Source organism: Aspergillus pseudoviridinutans, assembly GCF_018340605.1.
Source record: "Aspergillus pseudoviridinutans IFM 55266 DNA, scaffold_3, whole genome shotgun sequence".
Taxonomy (NCBI): Eukaryota; Fungi; Ascomycota; class Eurotiomycetes; order Eurotiales; family Aspergillaceae; genus Aspergillus; species Aspergillus pseudoviridinutans.
Window position 1 is genome coordinate 1,823,986 of NW_025091283.1, and position 18,809 is coordinate 1,842,794.

The 18,809-nt window shown below is 50.6% G+C and overlaps 6 protein-coding genes across 6 annotated transcripts; 5 read left to right on the forward strand and 1 right to left on the reverse strand.

The window, feature by feature from the left end:
* Positions 1–2,846: 2,846 nt before the first annotated feature.
* Positions 2,847–5,249, forward strand: steA (sexual development transcription factor SteA; the record flags this gene model as incomplete). The annotated part of the gene is made up of 5 exons (XM_043300317.1): positions 2,847–2,970; positions 3,057–3,156; positions 3,222–4,742; positions 4,861–4,944; positions 5,000–5,249. The coding sequence occupies 5 exons, from the start codon at positions 2,847–2,849 to the stop codon at positions 5,247–5,249; spliced, it is 2,079 nt and encodes a 692-aa protein (XP_043156252.1).
* A 1,325-nt stretch (positions 5,250–6,574) lies between these two features.
* Positions 6,575–8,683, forward strand: Asppvi_004365 (putative sucrose transporter; the record flags this gene model as incomplete). Its single annotated transcript, XM_043300318.1, has 4 exons — positions 6,575–6,771; positions 6,848–6,887; positions 6,961–7,282; positions 7,344–8,683. 4 exons carry the CDS (start codon positions 6,575–6,577, stop codon positions 8,681–8,683), a joined length of 1,899 nt encoding a protein of 632 aa, XP_043156253.1.
* A 397-nt stretch (positions 8,684–9,080) lies between these two features.
* On the forward strand, positions 9,081–11,498 carry Asppvi_004366 (bifunctional K:H/Na:H antiporter NHX1; the record flags this gene model as incomplete). The annotated part of the gene is made up of 5 exons (XM_043300319.1): positions 9,081–9,123; positions 9,253–9,285; positions 9,349–9,498; positions 9,572–10,231; positions 10,282–11,498. 5 exons carry the CDS (start codon positions 9,081–9,083, stop codon positions 11,496–11,498), a joined length of 2,103 nt encoding a protein of 700 aa, XP_043156254.1.
* A 990-nt stretch (positions 11,499–12,488) lies between these two features.
* Positions 12,489–12,827, forward strand: Asppvi_004367 (GABA-specific high-affinity permease; the record flags this gene model as incomplete). The annotated part of the gene is made up of 2 exons (XM_043300320.1): positions 12,489–12,585; positions 12,646–12,827. 2 exons carry the CDS (start codon positions 12,489–12,491, stop codon positions 12,825–12,827), a joined length of 279 nt encoding a protein of 92 aa, XP_043156255.1.
* A 418-nt stretch (positions 12,828–13,245) lies between these two features.
* Asppvi_004368 (GABA-specific high-affinity permease) lies at positions 13,246–14,525 on the forward strand (the record flags this gene model as incomplete). Its single annotated transcript, XM_043300321.1, has 3 exons — positions 13,246–13,764; positions 13,821–14,292; positions 14,347–14,525. The coding sequence occupies 3 exons, from the start codon at positions 13,246–13,248 to the stop codon at positions 14,523–14,525; spliced, it is 1,170 nt and encodes a 389-aa protein (XP_043156256.1).
* A 285-nt stretch (positions 14,526–14,810) lies between these two features.
* On the reverse strand, positions 14,811–15,971 carry Asppvi_004369 (zinc-dependent alcohol dehydrogenase; the record flags this gene model as incomplete). The annotated part of the gene is made up of 3 exons (XM_043300322.1): positions 14,811–14,857; positions 14,911–15,265; positions 15,321–15,971. The coding sequence occupies 3 exons, from the start codon at positions 15,969–15,971 to the stop codon at positions 14,811–14,813; spliced, it is 1,053 nt and encodes a 350-aa protein (XP_043156257.1).
* Positions 15,972–18,809: the final 2,838 nt, after the last annotated feature.

Below are 18,809 nucleotides of genomic sequence, written 5' to 3' on the forward strand. Positions count from 1 at the left end.
CATGGTGTTATTGTCTTCTGATCAGCTCATACTTAGCCGGCAGGCTGTTGTGTGCACTGCGGAGTACCATGTACGTGCCTAAGGTACACTATTGCCACTGCCAGTCTGCCACCAACCGGCTCAGGTCGGACCGGGATTCAGCGGTACCTCATTGGCTGAGGGTAAGCGCTCATCTGAATCTTGAAACACAGGGCGGATGCTTCACATTTGTTTTCCCGCGCCTGTTTTAACTGAATGGAGAGGCTTGGCATTCTTGAATATGGGGCCGAGAGTTGACCAACCAACGGGCAACGGCACCTTCCCGAGTACCTGTCGATTCCTTGACTTACAACTGACAAGTTGATAGATCGCTTGATTGCACTGATCATGACAAAAGAAAAGCTAAAACACTACCACCAAAGTAAAGGTAGCTAGCTCTACATAGCTCTACATAGCTATGACAAGTGCCCACGACAGAAGCTTGGTGTGTTACGTGATTTTAACTTGAGGTTATGGACATGTGATTGTCCCAATTTTGAGACTTTTAGCTGCGCTCAGCGACCACAACTTGTATGTGAACTGGATGCATTTAGGTAAAAGAGACCAAATCATACGGCGAGAGAAAAGGGAGGGCACTTAATTAAAGTAGCCGCTGAGATGATCAGACCTTTCTGTAAGGTACAGTAGGGTAGTCCTGACTCCTCACAGTCAGCTTGCACCTGTATTACTGCAGAATGACCCTCATATTAAGATGCTATAGGCTGATTGAATGCCTGAAGGTAGTGATCTCTAGATCAGAGCGATGATCAATGGCTGTACCCCTCTATCTGATCATACTGGGTCCTATAAATGACCTCGTCTACAAAGTAAATAATACATGATTGATATCAATGCTTTTGTTGCACTACCAAAGCATCACTCCTTTACATAATTGTCAATGCTATCATTCTTTACCTTCCATGAAAAGCCCCTTATTTCCTGTTTCGGTGACATATCCGAAATACGGGCTCCGAAAGGAAGCTGGGTCCAATTTAGCCTCCTTGGTCATTGATTCCAGAATGCAACTGTCCGGTAGTCGCCTTTGCCTCTCCCGATCTCCACTTCACTATATTTTCGGCAGACTGGGTTTTCAAGTTGTAAATAGTCCTTTCGATGTAGATAATCTACGGAGTTGTCAGGCTACGACCGCAGTCCATCTATTGTATGGGACATGGGGTATTTTGGTATTATCAGTCTCATCTGTCCCTCATACTATTGGAACGTACAGCATAGCTTACCATGGAGTATTTTGGGGCCTGGCTGTTGGTCCTCATTACGGCATGACTCTCTATCGAATCTTTGCTTGACCAAGCCCATTTGCAAGCTAAATTAACCTAGCTGCAGACCCGCACCAACTATTGGTTTTTCGCTGTGCAAGAATATGAATAATACATAGAATACTTGTTCCAGAAGAACCACCAAAAGGCCCCCGGAACTTCAATAATAAGAAGAGGGGGCAATTGCACCCAAGTGCAGGGTAGGAAGGAAATGGGATCAATTGAAGTTGTCCTTGACCCATGTAGGCCCCGCTTGTCACAAGAGGTACAGCCAGACGGTAAGTAACTGTTCGAATACCAAGAATCTTTCAACATGTTTCTATATTCAGCCGGGACTAGTGGATCTTTCCATGTGTGTTGTGGGTCAGGGTTCCCAATTTGGTAAGATGTAGTATGGTAAGCAGTAATTAGGCCGTAACGTACCACGTATTGAGGCTGGAAAGGTCCCATCTATTGTTCAGTTTGTAGGCAATTGGACAGTCCCTGGCGCCTGTCTCCATTTTCCCCTACCTACCGTACCTTTATGGAGTTATCCGTGAGATTAGCCCATGGAAGCCCTGCTGGTTTTTTGATGGCGTGTCCACCAAAAGGCCCCAAGTACCTAACCAAGTGTACAACTGGGCGACTGCTCGGTCGGCGCTCCCTTTTCTCAAGGTCCAAAAAACCGATCAGTATTATTCTCATTATTTGTATATAATTATTATTCTGATAAAATATTTATTTAGTTGTTGTTACTTGTTAGCTTCGTTTCTTTCCCTCGTCTTTTTTAATTGTTTATTTTATTTTTTAATTTGATTTATCTCAGAAATATCGGGCTTTATTATTATTCTTATTATATTACTCCAACCATCTATCATTCGCCGTCACTGCGCTAGCCGGCCAGTCTTGCTTGAAATCACCTCCTCTCATATCCAACAACACTGTCAAAAGGACCTGGAAGACCTACCTCATTCTTCAGCCATCTTACTCTCTCCCTTTCTTCCCCCCCTTTCCCCTCCTCTCCCCATCCAACTCGCATCAAAGCTCCTTCGTTTCTTTTCCTTTCATTTTCGCCGTGCGAGAAGTTATCATTCAAAGAGAATTGAAACTGGGCTGGCCCACCTCAACTCTCCATAGCCCTCATTTTTTATCTGATATCACTCTCCCGCCTCGGTGTTCCCCCCTTCTTTGTTGGCGAGTATAGCATCGTCAGCGCCTACAACTCTTCCTTGTCCTGGGAGGCTGGTACTCTCTTTACTGTGTCTGGATAATCGCTGCGTTTTGCATTCGACCGCGGCCATTGTTTCATACACACTCGTTTTCTTTTTTTGCTTGATCTTATTCTACTGTATTCTTTGTTTTCTATCTATCTCTTCCCGTCGAGAGCCGTTTTAAGGGAAGTTGTTTGAGTGTGCGTATACCCGCTTCCTTTGAATGTGTTTTCACTAGAAGCCATGATACCAATCCTTCCATCCAAATATGAACGGCTCCTTAGGCCTATTGCCGCCAGACCTATAATCTCCGGCGTTCGGCTGACGATTGTCCACAGATTACTGCTTTCACAAAGCGAAAATGTATACTCAACATGGTGCCCAAATGGCACCCCCGCAAAAACCGGAGACGTTTATGTTGTCGAACGAAGCGCAGCAAAGTCTCCCTCACGATGCGCAAGTCGCGCTTCAGCAGGTTGACAATCGTAAGTTGACGATCTACTACTTTCATTAGCGAAGCCTTTGCTTCTTACTTGTTAGGCTATTGAACGCTCGCTGACAACAGTCATAGTGAAGTACTTCCTTCTTTCGGCGCCGGTAGACTGGCCAAGGGATCAACTGATTCGCCGATTTCTACTGCCCACTGGCGATTATATTTCCTGCGTTCTCTGGTTAGTCTAAATTACCGAGTTCTGAGAAGCTACAAAGGTGGATTTGGTAGGCTGATTAGTGGCAGGAACAATCTGTTCCACATCTCCGGCACTGATATCGTCCGATGCCTCGCCTTTCGCTTTCAAGCCTTTGGCCGTCCGGTCAAAAACTCGAAGAAGTTTGAGGAGGGTATCTTCTCCGATCTTCGAAATCTGAAAGCTGGGACCGATGCGACACTCGAAGAACCCAAAAGCCCCTTTCTCGATTTTCTCTATAAGAACAACTGCATCAGAACACAGAAGAAGCAGAAGGTCTTCTACTGGTATAGCGTGCCACATGATAGGCTTTTCCTCGATGCGCTGGAACGTGACCTGAAGAGGGAGAAGATGGGGCAGGAGGCGACCACTCTTGCGGTCAGCGAGCCGGCCTTGTCGTTTGAATTTGACTCGTCGCAGTCGTTGTATGAGCAACTGACAAAGGCACAACAAGCAAATTCATCATCCTTTCACGCGGGTACGACTTTTGGCCAGTCCAACTCCCCAATTGTTCGGACTGTTGACGCAATGCCTCCTCCCCAGATGGCTCCCCAGATGGCTCCTCCCGCGATGCCAGTTCTCCCAGACGATGCTGGCAATCAGGCGATCTACAGCACGATGCCCATGGCTCATCACCTGACCCAGGCCATAATTAAGCGTGAGCCCGACTATGGGCAGATCCAATATGATCGCAATGGCATCCCGATTCGCATACACCAGCGGCATGCTTCCATGCCTAGCTTTGTTGTCGAGTATTCGCCCGCACCGTCTTTTGTTTCCTCACAGTACGAAGACTACAGCAACCGCGGCCTATCATTCGAACCCGTCACTCCACCACAGCACAGCGTTCCACTTGGTCCCGAACCGGCCTACATCGCGAACGAGGACACTGGTCTCTACACGGCGATTCCTGACATTACTTCGGCAGCCGCCTTCAATCCTATGATGCAGCTACCGCCTTCGAATCTCGCAAGCGCTCCTTACCCGATGCCCGCCAGGACATACCATTCAAACGTATATTCAGTGATCGAGGGTTCTCCAACGTACAAGCAACGTCGTCGGCGCTCTTCAATTCCACCCAGTGTCGCAGCTACTGGGCACGCCCAAACGACATCCGCACCATCTCAGCAGATTGCGTATGCCGCTCATAGGCCTAGTGATCTCCGACGTTCCGTCTCAAATTCCGTAGCGCCGGCAGCAGAAGGGGAGGAAACACCTGAAGCTTCCACTCATGCCGCAAACGGATATGCTTCTGCAGTTCTTCCGCAAAGAAATTTGTTGCACGAGATGTCCCGCAACGGGACCCCGCTCTCAAACGTCGAGGAAAATCCTGAGCCGAATCCTCAGATGGCGAGCCATCAGGATGACCTGGTCACGCTTCCCAATGGGGAAGCGTATGAGGCAGCTGTGCAGAACAGTGTTTCAAATAAAGTGGAGCGATTCGCTCCTGGCCCCGTTCGCCGCGCCCGAAGCGCTACAATGATGGAGCTAGGACCATATCCTCAGAAGTCCCATTCGTGTCCGATTCCATCGTGCGGGCGGCTTTTCAAGCGATTGGAACATCTGAAACGGTGAGTTGAGTATTTTAATCTCCGAGTCTCTTTTCGTTCGACCGCTCCTCTGGGACTATCTGCAGGGTGTTCCCCTGCCTTGATTGCTGTAGCCGCCGACTAACACTTAACCGCCCAGGCATGTGCGCACCCACACACAAGAGCGGCCTTACCCCTGTCCTTACTGCAACAAAGCCTTCTCCCGCTCCGACAATCTTGCCCAGTAAGTCTTAATCACCGCCTTGCGTCATAGACTCTCGCTTATTTTTCTCCTGCAGACATCGTCGTATCCACGAGGCTCAACAGGATGGCCAACAACCGCTTCCTGCACACGATGAGGACCTTGAAAATGAGGAGAACGAACTTGGATCCGACAGAGACTCATCGCCTGGCGAAGCTATACCCAGTTCTATGGTCAATTCCGTGGGCATGACATCGATGCCTTCGACAATGTCGTTGACCTCCGCGATGCCAAGCATGATGGCTCCCCACATGATCGCTCCTCAGCTCCTACAACAGCACATCTGAGCGACTACCTTGGGAACGAAAACGGAAATTGACCACCTGCGTGTATATGGCTATGACCCTCTAATTTATCCAGGTGTCTCATCCCTTCCTACGCTTGGCCCTTGGCCAGACACAGCATTCTCTGTCTCACGCCACTCAATGGCCCCCAACCTGCAGCAGGCTGGCGGGCTAATTGAGCGTAATGTGAATGTTGAATTTGAAATTTTTCGATCACGTTCATGATGCACATCGAAAACTTTTTTGGAGGCCCTCTGTTTGAGTTCAACGTGGATTTGTGGGCTGATGTGTGTTTTCATCCACGCGATGACTGCTTATCAGCTAGTGTTTGTACTCGGGCTCTGTATTACGGTTGCCGCTGGCCTGGCTTCCATTTTGTCCGTACAGCCTGATTCTTGCGAACTGACATTATGGACACGCGACTTCAGCCAGTTTCTCATGTATGACATTTCTTTTCTGTCTATTTTTCTCTTTTGTCATTGTGTGCTATGTTCTGAGAGTTGGGTTTTGTCTGTAATACTCTTTTCCCCCTTTGTTATGGAATCTGGAAGGTCGAAACGGAAGGTAATGCGCGATGCGGGCTGGGTCAGAACCGGCGTACAACTTTTGAGGAAATTTTGTGGAGCATTATGTTCGGACCATCAATTCTGCTTGCCAGTCTGGGATGTGACCGCAGCTCAAGTCATAGACCTCCGTCTGAGAGATGGAGTTTACGTTTAAAATTTGTTAAGTGAATCAGATGAGTACATAGATCACAGCATATCAATGGCATATCCTTTATCATGTCCTTGCGTTGGGACACCTGCAGAGTAAACCCTCCCTAAGCCAATCCTGCAGAGTCTTCCCCGTCACTATGGCGCATCATTCGACCAGTGCACCAGTCACCAACTGTGTTGGTTGCCAGATCTAGATCATCGGGCTGAGTCACGTGCATCGTCTGCTGACGTCGGTCCGATTCTACAAGACACGAGATCACCAGCAGGAGCGACCTCCTTTTTGCTTTGATTGTTGGTATTACTACTTCTTTGCTGGCTATCTTGATGCAAATAGCCCAATTTCGCAATTCCTCACCATTTCGCCAGCATGCTCCCATCCTAGCGAACCCGCCGTAGTTCTCGTCCCTTATCTCCAGATAACAAGCTATTGTCTGGATTACCCCAGACTTACGCCATACTACCATTCACCATTCGCTCCCACCAGCCGAACATTATCTTTCTTTTCTCGCCGTCGCTGACTTTGGAGGTCTCACTCCTTGGACACGGGATAGCCTTGAAAAAGTCGGTATCCTAGCTTTGTCGCAAACATTTCGGAGCAGCGACATCATATCAATGTCGAGGACGGATGACCGCCCAGCGGACGAGACTTCTCCCCTGGTGGGACCTAACCGTACGGATGATGATGATGTTGTGGACTCAATAACAGTCAGCCAAAGGCATCATGAAGTTCCCCGGGGTGATCACTCGGGGAATTTCGCGGAAACGAAGAGTAGCTGGTATCTGTTCTTGTTGACGCTGAGCATTGTTGGGTATGTCCAGCCCCATAGCTTTGAGGGGCATCTTCCCTCTATTTGACTTCGCGGCGATATTCACATTATGATTTAGTTTGCAGGTCGTGTGGTCGGTGGAGCTATCGAATGGATCGGTAGGTGGTCAAGTTCACTTTTAGCGGTGGTTGTTACACGAAGACTGTGTCTGATGGTTCGATAAATATGCAGCCTTTCCTTCTGTCCCTTGGAATGAGCAAGGCTCTGCTTGCCTTTGTCTGGATTGCGGGACCCCTGACCGGTACACTTGTGCAACCGTACATCGGCATTCGGAGCGATAACTGTCGGATATCGTGGGGTAAAAGGAAGCCTTTCATGATTGTTGGTGCCGCGGCGACCGTTGTGGCCCTCCTTGCGCTTGCATGGGTGCAAGAGATTGTTGGAGGTTTTCTCGGGATTTTTGGCGTCGATCCGGCCTCTGATGGGACTCGGACGACAATAATCTTTCTAGCAACAGTTTTGATGTACTGTCTAGATTTCGCCATCAATACTGGTAAGCACATTGCCACCAAACCGCTGTCAGTTGGCGCATGAATGGTAATGTTTCGGTACAGTTCAGGCAGGTATTCGAGCATTCATCGTCGATAATGCTCCCGCTCATCAGCAGGAATCGGCGAACGCTTGGGCTAGTCGGCTTACTGGGGTGGGCAATATCCTTGGATACATTTTTGGATACCTCGATCTGCCCCAAATCTTCCCCTTTTTCGGAAATACTCAGTTCAAGGTGCTCTGTGCATTGTCCTCACTGGTGCTCGGTATTACGCTGGGCATCAGCTGTTCTTACATCCATGAGCGAGACCCAAGGCTCGAGGGACCACCCTCCTCAGATAGTCTCGGACTTGTTGGCTTTTTCCGGCAAGTGTTCAAGTCGATCAAGTTTCTGCCTCCGCAGATCGCCAAGGTTTGCGAGGTTCAGCTTGCGGCCTGGGTTGGCTGGTTTCCTTTTCTATTCTACGCAACGACATATATAGGGCAGCTCTATGTCAATCCCATCTTCGAACGGCATCCAAACTTATCCCAAGATGACATTAATAAGGCCTGGGAAGAAGCAACTCGAATCGGAACGTTTGCACTTTTGATTTACGCAATAATCTCGTTTATTGCTAACATGATCTTGCCGCTCTTTGTTGTCCCGACATACAGGCCGATCACAAGGCCGGAGCAGACTTACCCGGATACTCCAGAGGAGAACGAACCCTGTCTATCCAGAAGGATGTCAATCTCAAGTCTGCCCGTCGGTGTCGCCTCAGAACCCGCCTTAGAAACCCCCAGCGGTAAGCCAACCGGAAGTGGGGATGAATCGACATGGTTATCGAAGCTGCAGATACCTGGGCTGACGCTGCGCCGGGCATGGCTTATCTCTCACGTCCTGTTCGCGATCTGCATGTTTAGCACCTTCTTCATCTCCTCTTATCAGGTTGGATCAGCGGCTATTGGACTCGTGGGCATTTCGTGGGCCTTGACTCTATGGGCTCCCTTCGCCCTGATCTCCGCGGAGGTGTCCCGCATTGATGCGGAGCGTCGGACTCGCCGGCATCAAGCAGAGATGGAAGTGCCTCCTGAACATTACGCCGCTGCGAATGTCGCTGATGACCACGGTGATGGTGCTGATTACGATGAAGATCTAGAGAACGGTGCTCGACCGCGACGCGCCAAGGTCGAGGACGAGGAGGAAAATCTTGCCCAAGCGGGCATCATTCTCGGACTCCATAACGTGGCAGTGTCTGCACCCCAGATCTTTTCAAGCTTGATTAGTAGCGCTATCTTCAAGGCCTTCCAGAAGCCTAGGGGAGAGCCCTGGGATGACAGTGTTGGATGGGTGCTCAGATTTGGAGGATGTGCTGCTTTAGTTGCGGCCTGGCTGGCCAGTCGCCTTGGGGATCGCACCGTGTGAATTGAATGTTCCATGATCTCGTAGTCGGGTATTTATCTCCATATATAGGTACATTGTACTATAGATCCCGTTCTTGCCACAAATACTTTTTATCGAGAATCAAGTCTTCAAAAATTGGATGTTAAAGGAATCGGGGCGGTCTCCAAGCCTTTTGGATATCGGTCTTGGCTTCGGGCGGGACGTCTCCAACATTGACGGCTACCTGTCCCCAAACCAAGGTACTTTACCTGATCCATCTATCTTCCCATCGCAACATTCCACCTTGCCACTAATACCTCGTTTCGTTTGTGGTTTGTCCTTCTGCACTGCATCTGTCAGTTATTATTATGTGCGCCTTGGTTTGGCGTCAGAGACTCGCAGCTGGAGTTAACCGCTTGGTGGTTGTGTGGACTTCATAATGGCGAGCCAACTGATGGGCGACGTCCTTCACCAGCTGATCCGTACGTCCTTCATTGCTGCTTTGATTGTCTCCCCATGCATTATTTGCTGTCGTTTGACTGGAAACAGTTTTGTTATGGATCATATAACAGTGATAGTGCCGTGGCTAACCTGTTGTCTTGGTTCTGCAGGGAGAGCCGCCGACTCGGACGAGCCCGATGATGGTATGCGCGTTGATCTCTTATAATCAGAAACCTCTGAGGTCGGTTGCTGATGAGTTATTCCAGATGTTCCCGAAGCTGGAAAAAAAGAGTTCTTCAGCTCCTGGGCTCTTTTCATCCTGATCATGCTGTTGATGTTTGCCCTGTTTACGAGTTATATACTGCAACAAAAGAAGATCCAGGCGGTGCACGAAACGGTTCTGTCAATCTTTGCTGGTACGTTCAACTTTGTCTCTGCTACTATTTGTCTCCCATAAGGGTCGGCGGTCGCTCATGCGCATTAACGTAGGTATGTTTGTCGGGTTGATTATCCGGTTGAGTCCCGAATCGCCTATACAGGACAGCGTCACTTTCGACTATCAGTTCTTTTTCAACCTTCTCCTTCCTCCTATCATTTTGGCCTCCGGCTACGAGTTACACCAGGCGAATTTCTTCCGCAACATCGGCACTATACTCACCTTTGCTTTTGCGGGGACATTCATCTCCGCGATTGTGCTGGGCTTGGTTCTTTTCATCTGGACACGGATCCCATTGGATGGTCTGAACATCTCTTTCGTCGAGGCTCTATCTGTTGGGGCCACGCTCTCTGCGACGGATCCGGTGACGATCTTAGCCATTTTCAACATCTACAAAGTCGAGCCCAAACTTTACACGGTCATTTTTGGCGAGTCGATTTTGAACGATGCCATTGCCATTGTCTTGTTCGAGACAACGCAGAAGTATGCAGAAAGTGATGCTGGCTCGCTGACGATCCTCAATCTCTTTGAAGCTATCGGACTCTTCCTGCTTGTCTTCTTTGGTAGTATGCTGGTGGGCATGATTGTTGGGATCATGACCGCGCTGGGGCTTAAATACACGCACGTTCGTCGCATGCCTAAGATCGAAAGCTGCTTGATTGTCCTCATCGCGTATGCCAGCTATTTCTTTTCGAACGGTGTCCACCTATCCGGTGAGTGTCTTTGGACTTTCTCCGGCGTCCCCGGTAACTGACAGGCTTAGGCATCGTCTCTCTTCTGTTTTGTGGTATCACGATGAAACACTACGCGTACTACAACATGTCGCGGCGGACGCAGTTGACCACCAAATATCTCTTCCAGGTTCTGGCACAATTGTCGGAGAACTTCATCTTCATCTATCTGGGCCTCGATTTGTTCGTCGAAACGAATTTACAGTTTAAGCCTCTGTTCATTCTGGTCGCCGTCTTTGGCATCTGCCTTGCCCGTTATCTGGCTGTGTTCCCGTTGTCGAAGGCGATCAATTGGTTCATCCGGTACAGGGCACGCCGTCACGGCTTGGAAGTCGCGGACGAGCTGCCCTTCGCCCATCAAGCAATGTTATTCTGGGCGGGCCTGCGCGGAGCTGTGGGGGTTGCGCTGGCCGCGGGGCTTACAGGGGTGAACGCGCCAGCGTTGCGTGCCACTGTCCTGGTTGTAGTCGTGTTGACCGTCATCATCTTCGGAGGTACGACTGCTCGCATGCTGGAGATTCTTGGGATTCGGACCGGCGTGGTCGAGGAGATTGAGTCCGACGATGAATTCGACATCGAGGTCACCCATGGGGGCACCTATTACAAGCGGTCCGACACCGGCCTGGGATACACGCCCCGACGTACCGATTCTACCATTCCCCTGGACGGGATACGGCGAGCAGGTCTCGGTGACAGGACCGGCAGCTATTCCAGTGGCAACAACCGCCGTCCTAGCCCACCCCAGTCGACTCGGGGCCATGCACGGATGTATTCCAATGCCTACAGTTCCAAAGATGCGCGCGATAGATCGTCGACGGCGACGCTTCTCGGGAACGGGGCTGGAATCCACAGCGATGGCAGTGCTGCTAGTGAGGATGAATTCGGCCCGAGAGCCGTTGGGCGCGGCCGACGGGCGTCAGAGCCAGACCAGGTTGATGCATTTGATTTGGATATCGATGATGGTGCATCTGACGATGATCTACCCCCCTCTGCGCCGGGTGCGGCTTCTAGACTGCGGCGGTCACCGTCACAGGCACAGAATCTGATGCCCTCACAAGCTGCTCCTTCGAGCGGAGCGTCACCCGTAAGGAGAGAGACAGGACTGAGCGCGAGGGAAGCTCTTCGTGATCTGTTCTCAGGTGGACCATCTGGCGATCATGCCGCCTGGTTCCGACAGCTGGACGAGGACTTCATCAAGCCGCGGTTGCTTCTAGATCAGTCAAACCACAAGGGCCCAGGTGCCGTTTGAGCCACGATGCTATGTATACTTAATGTTTTGTTATCCGATTTTCCGGTGTTTCGCTTCATCTGATTCTTCTTCATTTGTGACTCTGCAGTCTCGGCCTGCTCATAGATTCTAGGAGCCCGGGCTCAATTGCGCAGAATCGTGTTGTATATTGGTACTGGGCTCCATTTACGCCCGTGGCTTCATATTTTGCATTTGATTTGGACTTTGGGGTCTGGAACCCTGAAGGGTGGTGCTTGCGGTTTGTGCAACAGGTATATGGTAGTAGAGGGAGCCCTACTCTCCTCTTTGTCCCGTTTCGTCCTTGAGATAGACTTTCTCATACGGAGTAGAAAGATATCATCAATTTTATCATGATATTATTGAACGTACTGATAAGCAGGCAACGCTGAGCCTCGGAAGAGTGGTAATCAGTTCTGATTAGGCAAAACTCGCGCTGACTTGCGCCTTTCTCCTCATCATCGCTAAAGAGTCAACTCAAGCCGTCTTCAAGTTTGGGAGCTAATGCACGCTCTCGGCTCTTATCATCGCCATTGAAGCGCCGAGATTGGATGCTCTCCCCGTGGCAGGTTGTTTCGCTCGCGATAGATAACTAAAATTGATATCAGAATCCGGCCATCGCCACTACCACAGTAACGCAACCATCGAGCTGCTGAGATTGGCTCCCTTGACTTCCCGTGCCTTTTAGCTCAGCTGTAAAACCCCGCTCAGGAGGACAATATGACGACGACATTATGGTTGAGACGATGAATACTCCTTATCAGACATCGGGTGAATACAACTCCCATGCAAGGGATCCTAGGATGTACACCCCTCTTTGTCAGAACTCAATTCTCTTGTAACTCTACCTTCGGGTCGCGTGCGTATTCAGAAGGATATTAAATATGGATACACCTACGTGAGATGAATTAACTTCGATGACCTTTCTTGCTAATCTACAGCTTCATGGTCCTCTTGTCTTGTTAACTCCTATCTCCCTTCGTTCACCAAGTTATGGCGGAAAATACTCCAGTTATGGACGTCAAGTCCAAGGCTGCGCCAACAGTCGATCCTGATATCGCTGTTGAGCCTGGCGACATGGAGCTACTCGGTGTGTGGCATAGTGTATCATCTGCAATGAGAATATGCTGATGGATACTGATCCTTCCAGCGACGCTGGGGTACAAGCAAGAGCTTCGGCGACACTACTCCACTACCCAGATCTTCGCGGTTGCGTTCAGCATTATGGGATTGTTACCCTCCATTGCATCTACCTTGTCGTTCTCGTTGCCTGCGGGCCCAGTGGGCATGGTCTGGGTAAACTATTTCCATGAGTTGCAGTGCGGAATTTGAAGTGTCCCTGCTGACCCGTGACAGGGTAAGAGCGTTGGGTCCCTGTTTGTGGATGCATTCGATCAGCGGTATTGACTCCCCTCTAGGTTGGCTCGTTGCAAGCATGTTCATCTTCATTGTTGGCTTGGCTATGGTACGTGATTTGACTGTATACAGAATTGACTGCTCGGGGCTGATCGTCTGTTTTTTCATAGGCTGACCTGGCATCGGCGATGCCCACCGCTGGCGGTCTTTATTTCTGGACGCATTATTTCAGCGATGAGAAATGGAAGAACCCGCTGAGTTTTGTCGTTGGATACAGCAATACCATCGGTCTTGTGGGTGGGGTCTGTTCAATCGATTGTGCGTGGAGCCTCCCCCAGTCTGGTTGTGTCTTGGGGCATATGCTGACGCGCAGGATGTAGATGGCTTTGCAACCATGTTGCTCTCACTCGTTTCCATCGCCCGCGACGGGGAGTGGACTGCTTCCCGCCCGGTCGTGTATGCCACATACGTCGCTTGTGTCGTTGTACACGGGCTGATCACCACATTCTTTGCGCGAATTATGCCGAAGATCCAGACGCTCTGCATCGTCAGCAACATCGGGCTCGTGTTAGCAACCGTGATTGCGCTCCCCATTGGCAAGGCGATGAATGGCGGACCGGTCAACTCGGGTTCCTATGTCTTCGGACATGTTGAAAACCTGACCACATGGMCGGCGGGGTGGGCGTTTATGCTTGCGTGGCTGTCGCCTATCTGGACCATTGGCGCCTTTGATTCCTGTGTCCATATGAGCGAGGAGGCTACTCATGCCACACGTGCCGTACCACTCGGTATCCTCTGGTCGATCGGGTTATGTGGCATCCTGGGGTTTCTGTCTCTTGCAGTCATAGCAGCCGTGATGGATACCAAGCTGGACAACGTTCTGGGGACTGCTTTTGGTCAACCGATGGCGCAGGTAAGCTTGTCAGGCCCTAAAGCACACCCGCATAGGCCCGAGCTGATGACCGCCAGATCTACTACGACGCACTCGGTAAACCCGGTGCCCTGGGCTTCATGGCTGTTGTCGCCATCGTCCAGTTCTTCATGGGCCTGAGCCTCGTCCTCGCCGCCTCTCGACAGAGCTGGGCCTTCTCCCGCGATGGCGCCCTCCCCTTCTCCTCCTTCTTCCGGCACGTCAGCAAACGCATCCGCTACCAGCCAGTCCGCATGATCTGGGGTGTTGTCGCAGCCGCTATCATCATCGGCCTGCTCTGCCTCATCAACAGCGCCGCCTCAAGCGCTCTTTTCTCCCTCGCCGTCGCGGGGAACGATCTCGCCTGGCTGACCCCCATCTTTGCGCGGCTCGTCTGGGGTGGCGAGCGCTTCCAGCCGGGGGAGTTCTACACCGGATGGCTGAGCAAGCCAATCGCCGTCACGGCCATCGTGTATCTCTTCTTCGCGCTCGTCTTGTGCATGTTTCCCACCCTGGGACCAGGTCCAGCTCGTAAGTCTTTCCTCTCTGTAGGTAATAATGGCGTTGTGCTGACACACTTGAAAGCCGAGGATATGAATTATACCGTCGTCATCAACGGTGCGCTTTGGGGCGGTGCGTTGTTGTATTATCTGTTGTATGCGCGCAAGTTCTACAAGGGACCGCAGGCGACGGTTGGACAGTCGTCGTCTACTCCTTCGGAGACGAATCTGGAGGGGTTGGATGGGGAGAAGGGTGTCAAATGACGAGGTACCTGTCTTCTTGATAACAGGATGATCGTGTTGTTTCTTGCAATTACCAGTTTCCTGTTCGAACTGGATTACATATACTGCCGCTTTGCAGGCTGGATATGCAGGTTGAGTGTCAAATCGATTAATAAGTGCTAGATACACGTCGCTTCGTTAAGTAATTAATAAGCTGTGACTTCCCCTGTATAATAAATAGGATGTAGTATGTATTTCTGTACGCATTGTCCCAACATCTCGGCATCTCAATACGTCAATCGCTGCTGCGCTGCAGATCTTCGCCCTTTACTGCGGTATTTCAAGAACGTATCGACCGGCAATCTTGCCTTGATCTATTACAGGGCTGTCAGTGACGGATCTCGAACGGGATAGGAGAAGGACTAACCCATTAGCTCAAATATGCGCGGAAGATCCTTCAACGGCGCTTTCCTGAACGGCGCATGGATGAGCCCCCGGGCGAAGAAATCGATCGCCTCGACGCCGTCCTGGCGGTTTCCCACGTAGCTGCCCTTGATCGTGATCATCTTGACCACAGTGTTGAACACGGGGGCTTTCAGGTATGCGCCTGCGGGCATGCCGATCGCGACGATGGTACCGCGCGAGCGGACGTAATCCGTAGCTTGCTGGAATGGCTTCTCCGAGGCGGCGAGTAGGAGAACAGCGTGGGCGCCGAGTGCCCCCGGGGTGGCGGCTTTGACGTCCTCGACGACGTTCTTGGATTTGGTGAAGTCAACGTAGGCCTGTTCCGGGAGACGTTTAGTAGGATATGCACAGAAAATGCAGGCCGTCTCTTACCTCTGCGCCGAGTTTCTCGCACATTTCTCGCTTCTCATCGCCGCCGTCGATCGCTACGACTCGCAATCCCATCGCTTTGGCGTATTGCTGCGCGAGAGAGCCTAGGCCTCCACCTGCGCCCGCGATCGCAACTGTCTGCCCGGGGCGTGCGCCAGATTCCTTCAGGCCCTTGTAGACCGTGAGACCGGCACAGAGGATGGGAGCGACCGCATCGAGGGGAGCATCCTTCGGGATGTTCGAGGCATGAGTGGCCTGGGCGACACAGTACTGCTGGAAGGTGCCGTCGACAGTGTAGCCAGACATGGTCGCGTCGGGACAGAGAGGGTCTTCAGACTGCTTGCAGAATTCACATTCCATGCAGGATCCGTTCAACCACTTGATACCTGCGTGATCGCCAATCTCGAAGCTAGTCACCAGCTCGCCTTTGGCCACAACAACCCCGGCACCCTCGTGGCCTCCCACAAGAGGCAATTTCAGTGGGAGGGGCCAGTCGCCCTTCATGGCATGCAGGTCTGTGTGACAGACACCCGAATAACGGATCTTGACAAGGATCTCATCGGGGCCGGGTTTGGGCACGGGGATCTCCTTGTAGACCGGTGGGCTGCCCTTCTTTTCGACCACCTGGGCCCATTGTTTGTCTGGTATGGTCATGCTGACCGGCGTTCTCGAGATGCAGCTGTGAAAGAAGAAGCAATTGGCCAGTCAAGCAAGGTAAGAATGATTTTGGAATAGCAACAAAAACCAAAATCGTCGAGTAAGCATGAGAGGTTTCCCGTGGTTCTTATAACTTTCATGGAGAGATTCTCATATTGGCTCGAGGGAGGCGAAAGTAAGGAATCAGGTGGTCCATGGTTAGGTCCGATTCAGACTGTGACGTCTCTGGATTCATCTATGAATGGCCGAGTATTTCATAAATGGCAGCAGGGACTATACAGAAGCAGGATGAGCAAGGAAGATGAGGCGACAGGCGAATGGGCCCACTGAGATGCAGGGTGAACTGCTTATTCCCCATGCTGTCCGACTGTTCGGAACGTAACGGGAAGCAGAGACGTCAGAGATCTTCATCTGAAAACACACATCTCTGGTTCTGAAGGTCAATCCACCAATTTCCAGCTTGCAGTCTTCGTGGATCTGGCCATATCTAACCTATCCTCGGGGCCGGTGGATGACTGTCGGGCCCGAAGACGACGTCACCAACCAGGCTTGCACGATCTCATCATATTAAGAGTTCGTTGTTTCTCCAGATTGCTGCAAGTACGATGTTGCAGCTGTCAGGGTCAATGCAAGAGTCCAGGTACCATGTACCTTGGCAGAATCAGAAATTAAATCAGAACTCAAAGCTGGGCTCTACAGACATGCAGGAGTCTTGGAACTGGCGTGTCGGGTAAGTCATAAGATCACCGCGAGACTGAGCAAGGAGGAAGCGAATTGATCCTACAATATGATATATTAACTCATGGTGAAGAAGGATTCAATGGCCTAATTCATGGTCAGTTGGCGATGCAATTCTCCGTAGTGTTGTTCGAAGATTGAAGGTTTTTCCCTCAGGCATGACTACGGAATGATTAGTCCTATGCCATTAAGAGACGATACGAGCTCAGTAGCTTCCGAACGCTGATATTACGAAATCATAGAATCAATCAGACGTATCCTTTGGTACAAGGATGTTGAGGTCCAGGAGAATACTACGTCTATGAGATGATCACCAGGCCGATGTACAACAAAAGTACTCCGCAAGGGAGCGAATAGGGCAGGCTTCAACAGTCTGTATAATTCGCGCATACAGAAGCGTCAGGGCCATGCACCTCCTAGGTGTCTTATTCCCTGTGTTTCCCCCGGCTCCGATGCATAGACGGGTGGCTGCGCAACAACCGCGTCTACTTGGATATGGTCATTGGTCCTCACCGATCGGGGCACCGGACGCAGAAATTCCATCGAAGAGAAAGACGAATGCCATTCATTGATCATCGACCTTCAGCGCAGCATAGTGCGTGGTGTCAAGCCATTGCTGGGTTCTCTAGACCTTGTCCAACAGTCCCTGGGAAATCGTACTCAGCAAGATCTCTGCGGTTTCAGGTGACAACGGTCATCCTTCACCATCATCAGCTGTGCCTTCCTTACGCTTGGTATAACTGGCAATTTTGGTGCTCCTCCATATGGTGACCCCTGCGCGTGGTATCAGGCGATCCTTGCAACAGAGACACATCACGTCTATAGAAAGGTTTTGCAGACAGTGCGGAGTATTTAAATTCTATCAGAGAATAATAATGCTATGAGTGTCATTATTAGAAGAGAATCAGTTGAATTCAATCGCCGTGTAATTTATGAGTCTGGCCTTGGTGTTTTGAGATTGTAATTACCGGTTCGGACGCATAGGCTTGGCATTGAATACCTTGATCTGGAGTAGTGAATATCGCGAAAGGGCAGGAAGCAGACCTCCATGCTTCCTGTCATAGAGGACTTTCGGATCATTTCTCTTTTCCAACGCTGTCAATTTGCCGACTGCTTCATCGAAGTGAAACCTACAGGTTGATGCTTGCAATTCTTGGCGAGTGAAGACCCAATCGATCGGCCAGGTACCTAGGATCAGTGGCGTACGTAATCCCAATACACGTACCGCCAGGCTGTACGTGTATGGATCGCGGACAGGCCCAAAAAAGCGACGAAAGAGGAAGAAGAGGAACAAGTAAAAGTGAAGAGAGGGCAGACAGAAAAACTTGGGCAAAGGGGGGAAAAGGCTGGAACAACCAGTTCGAAGATCCAACAGCAGCATCATTATCATCATCATCATCATTCACTATTCCTTCCTTCCACTTTCGACCCTTTCTTTTCTTCATCTCCATCTCCATCTCCGTTTCCATCATCTATTCTATCTTCATCTCATCAACTACATCTCCAACTTCACCATCCCACTTGTTTCCCTATTCCCTTTTCCACAAGCTTCGTCAGCCGCACCACAGTGTCAATTCCCGATTCGGGAGAACCACAGACGGGTGCTTGTTTTCCATCGCATCCGAACCTGAGCCACTCTGGCGCTGACGGGAGTTTGTTGGTTTGGTCCAACATCCACAAAGACCAAGACCTCGCCTTCATCCAATTATCCCCAGAGGTTTGTGTCAAAACGGTAAGGCAACCTCCTCTACTCTCATTTGTCTCTCCCCTTCTCTCCCTTCCAACCCGTCTTCCGACTTCACAACCTATCTCGTATGAACTGACGATCCATTTCCTTAATTCAACCTTTGGAATTCATCTCTTCTTATACCAAACCCTGCCTCGGAGCTAATTCTTCAAGCAGTCTGAAATCGCCGCGACAGGTGCGAAACGCGTGATTGCCCGTCCCTTTTGGAAAGATACCTTTCCTCTCTACCCTCTCTCGCTTGGACGACCGGCCCTGTTCAATGTCCACTTGACAAAGACGCCTTTTCGAGCTTCAGCTGCCTTATCACTGCCCCTGTTGTATTCGAATATTCGCCGCCGCGTTCTCCGGCA